The sequence below is a fragment of the Lactuca saligna genome, chromosome 2, assembly GCF_052625555.1.
Source record: "Lactuca saligna cultivar CGN05327 chromosome 2, ASM5262555v1, whole genome shotgun sequence".
Taxonomy (NCBI): Eukaryota; Viridiplantae; Streptophyta; class Magnoliopsida; order Asterales; family Asteraceae; genus Lactuca; species Lactuca saligna.
Window position 1 is genome coordinate 184,735,252 of NC_136418.1, and position 4,426 is coordinate 184,739,677.

Here is a 4,426-nt window from a genome sequence, read left to right on the forward strand (position 1 = left end):
GCAACGTTACATTTTTTTTTTGAAACGGCAAATATCATTAAAACGGTCAATGATTAGCAAGAAACTAAATCGCGACCAAATAAAACAGTACAGAAACGAGAAGCATAAAAAAAATTACAATGTGATAAGACTTAGATGGGCAAACGGCGAACAACTCCATTCAACCCAACTACCGCAACCATGAGGACTCATGTGCTCGCACCATGTATATGACATAGAGATGATATTATCGGCTACTTTTGTTGGAGATGCAATAGTATTTCTAAAGACCTTATCATTTCTGACCAACCAGATGTTCCATAGAAGGCAGAATATCACCGTGCTCCCGATCGATTTCTTTTTAGGACAATTACCCCAGGAGGCAGCGAAATCAATAAGTTCTTAGACGTTTGAGAATCTCCTGTTGTACAATCCACACCATTTAAAGATTCAGGCTTGTACTTCTTTCGCAAACTCACAATTAACAAGAACATTATCAACCGATTCTGAATCATTATTGCATAATGAACCTATCTGATGAGAGTGTTGTATTCCCCTAATTGTTAATGATTCGGCCACTGGAATTCTACTCATCGATGCCCTCCAAACAAAACATCTAACTTTCAAGGGGATTAATTTTGACCAACAGATTTCATGTTCCTTGTAGGAAATCAGTTTAGAATCTATCATCTTTCTCATGAGATTAACTTTGTATTCTCCGCTTTCAGTCATTTCAAATCGAAATCCAAATGATGAATTCTCAAAACTACCCAGTTCTCCAATATCTTTATACATTTGAAGTAACTCATGTAATTCATTTGGTTTGGAAGGCTCTTGTTTCCATCTCCAAGAGAATCCACTGCTAGACATTCGATCAACAAGATTACAATATTTAACCGTTTATAATAAATATAAGTGAGGGAATCTTAGATGAAATGGAGTGTTCCCACACCAAACATCCTTCCAAAAAAGGATGTTAACATCAAATCCTGGTATGAGAGAGAATAGTTGATGTTGATCAATATTAAACGATGTGAGATAGTTAATAGCCTTGGAGATGTTGCACCACACGCCATTGAAGGACTTCTTGGCAATATACGAAGCAGGCGTGTTGTGCAAGTTGTGTACGCACATAATGACCTCTTTCCAAAGACTGTCATGATCATTCATCAGCCGTCACCACCATTTGATTAGTATGGCCATATTTTGTGCTTTTAAAGTGCCTAATCCAATCCCCCCGTCAGCTATCGGAGCCAATATCTTTGACCATTCGACCCAGTGGATCTTGTTTTTCAATTCACCTCCTCCCCGTAAAAATTTACGCCTAATTTTTTCAAGTAAATCAATAATGCCTTGGGGGATTTTAAATAATTACATATATTATGTTGGTAGGTTGTTCAGAACATATTCATGCAGGTCTGCCTCAGCAATCCATCTCCTCACGTTCCGCCCAAAACACGTCTGATCCATAATTGAGTCCAAATAATTCCAATTGATAGAATCAAATGCCTTTTCGAAATCTACTTTAAATAAAAAAATCTTCTTTTTAGACTTCTTGACCCAAGAAAAGACTTCATTCATGATTAACGGTCCATCTAATATGTTTCTCCCTTCAATATATGTCGATTGGACTTCATCTATCACACTACCAATCACCTTTTTCAAACGAACGGCAAGCATTTTCGCAATTATTTTATAAATACACCCAATGAGGCTAATTGGACGATAATCACTGAGAGAGAGTGGATCCGACACTTTGGGGATAAGTGTGATAAAAGATGAATTGCACCCCTTCGCAAGAGTACCAGTTCTTTCAAAATGTTTTACAAAACTGATAATATCACCAATCATTAGTTCCCATTTGGATTTGATAAGTTTGAATGTGAAGCCGTCTGGCCCCGGTGCCTTTTCACCCCCACAATACCATACGACAGATTTGATTCTTCCAATGAAAATGGCGCATCTAGGAACCTAGTCTGATCAGAAGATAATTGTTTGAAGTTCGAGCTAACGAGCTTTGGTCGATCAGGCCACCGTTCTTCGAATTTGGTTGCATAGAATTTATGGACCTCCAATTTGATTTCATTAGGGTCAGAGACCCACACCCCATCAATTGTAAGCCCATGGATTCTGCATTTCCTGTATTTATTATTGAGCATGCCATGAAAATATCGAGTATTCTCATCACCGTCACAGATCCATTTAACGTTGGCTTTTGGTTGCATATCAAGCTTGGCGAGCTTTTCAAGCTCCATGATCTTAACTAAATAAGCTTTCCTGGAGATTCTTTCTGCTTCGGATAATTCTCTACTCTCAGCAATTTTTTCAATGTCATCCACCTTATGTTTTAGTTGTCCCAAAACCCATTTTTCTTTTACATATTCATCTGCTCTCCACTCGCATAGGATCTTTTTGAGATGCCGAAGTTTGGCAAGAAAGAATCTATTAGGAGTGTCGAATCCATGAAAGGAATCCCATGCTTTGTTAAATACGTCATTAAAATTGGGCCTGATCATCCATGAGTTAAAAAATCGGAATGGTGGCGGGCCAAAGTCGGCATTTGAAGGCTTGAGGATTAAAGGAGAATGATAAGAGTGTTCCCTCAGAAGCGCGAGAACGGGGGAGAGGGGTTGAATGCCAATAACATTGGAACATACAAGAAAACGATTAATTTTACTGAATTTAAAACCATCTTCCCTGAGATATGTAAACTTTCATCCACCCATTTGACAACAACTGATCTAACTGATCATACCACATAACACATAATACCATCCTACCTACCAGGATATCGGTCTAACGGATCATACCACATACTACATAATATTATCCTACCCTGTAGGATACCGATCTAACAGATCATAATCACATAGCATAACCAGATAACAATCCAAAGGATCGGCCTTGGTTCCTTAGACCCTTGAGTATAGCGAGGATAACTCACCTTGCAACTGTCAACTGGAAATAGTAAGCTCAACTCTCGAATTACCGCCACGAACTCCACCACCTACATCCAACACATCATAAGGTTCATAAATTCCCAGAAGTCAACTGGTTAACCCTTGGTCAATCGTTAAATTCAAAGTCAACTTCCCGTGTCAATAGTCCATGTTGACCTGAACTCATCGAGTGTATTCAGCCACTCGCCGAGTTCCTTGCATGACTCATCCGTTTGCCGAGTCACCAGAGTGACTCGTCGAGTTCCTAAGGCTCGTGGTCAAGGCTCCTTAGCCACTCATCGAGTTTTCCCCCTTGCAACTCGACAAGTTCACATGCATCCAACTGTTGGGAAAAACCCTAACCGACTCGCCGAGTCGCTCTACTGACTCGCTGAGTCCACGACAATCTTCATAGGACTCGCCGAGCTGTTCATCCAACTCGTCGAGTTTAGGACCATATCCATATGAATCGCAGAGTCAACTACACGACTCGCCGAGTCCCTTCAATCCTTCATCCATACAGATGCTTTTTAAGCCCTGCAAAGGTTCCATATTACAGATCCAACCTACAAGGGCCTGCTTATCACGTAAAGTTGCAAACTTTATGTGCATGCAAATCTTTAAGGTCCTATAATGACAAAACTAAGCTTGAAGTGAAGTCCAATACTTGAGGGAAGGCACATACTCGACCAAGGTACTATTTTTATGGATCTAAAGACTAAAGGGAGTCCAGATCTGAGGTTGCAGCTTCAGATCTTGGCTCAAACACCAAAGCCTTTCGTAAAACCCACCCAAAAGAGATTAAAAGACAGATGAGCCAAAGAACCAAGTACTCCTATCTTAGTACGATGTGCGTAGTTAGGAGTATGCTTAGCGTACTAGGACGTTTTATGGTCGCGGATGTCTGGAGGTACGTTGGGCGTACCATAGATTGCGTGGGGCGTACGCGCCAGGGACCAGAAAACCCTAATTTCGGACTTGAGGCTTATATAAACGACTTTAAGCCCTTGGGACTAAACCTTAGAGAGCCTCCAGTGCCTTTGAATGTCATTTCACTGCTGGAAGACTTGAGAAATCATTTGTGAGCTCTAAAAGTGTGCTTTTGTGATCTTTAGTGTTCATTTCAAAGAGAAGAGTTGGTCAAGCAAGCTTGGATCAAGAGGGAGCTTCAAGATCTTGCATCATAATCATCTTTCAGAGCTCTTAGAGGTAAAAAGCTTGCACCTTTCCTCTTTGCTCTTTAGATCTAGCTAGGGTTTATGTAGTTGGTCGTTTTGATGGATTTTGGGCCTCATTTGTTGGCTAGATCGTCCCTATTCGATTATAAGGTCAGATCTAAGGTCCTTAAGCTATTTAAGAGCATAAAAATAGGAGCATGGTGGAGGTCTTAACCTTTTGCATGAATTATAGACATGGGAAAGGTCTTAATGATGACTTTGGAGGTTTAATGGTCATGCAAAGGCATAAAGTTAGCAACTTCATGCCGTAGGAGGTGTTAATGGACTCAG

At 40.4% G+C, this 4,426-nt stretch overlaps 1 protein-coding gene across 1 annotated transcript; it reads right to left on the reverse strand.

Annotated features, from left to right (window-relative positions):
- Nucleotides 1–1,829: 1,829 nt before the first annotated feature.
- Nucleotides 1,830–2,495, reverse strand: LOC145030495 (uncharacterized). The gene has a single exon (XM_078978855.1). It carries the CDS (start codon nucleotides 2,493–2,495, stop codon nucleotides 1,830–1,832), a length of 666 nt encoding a protein of 221 aa, XP_078834981.1.
- Between the last annotated feature and the right edge of the window lie 1,931 nt (nucleotides 2,496–4,426).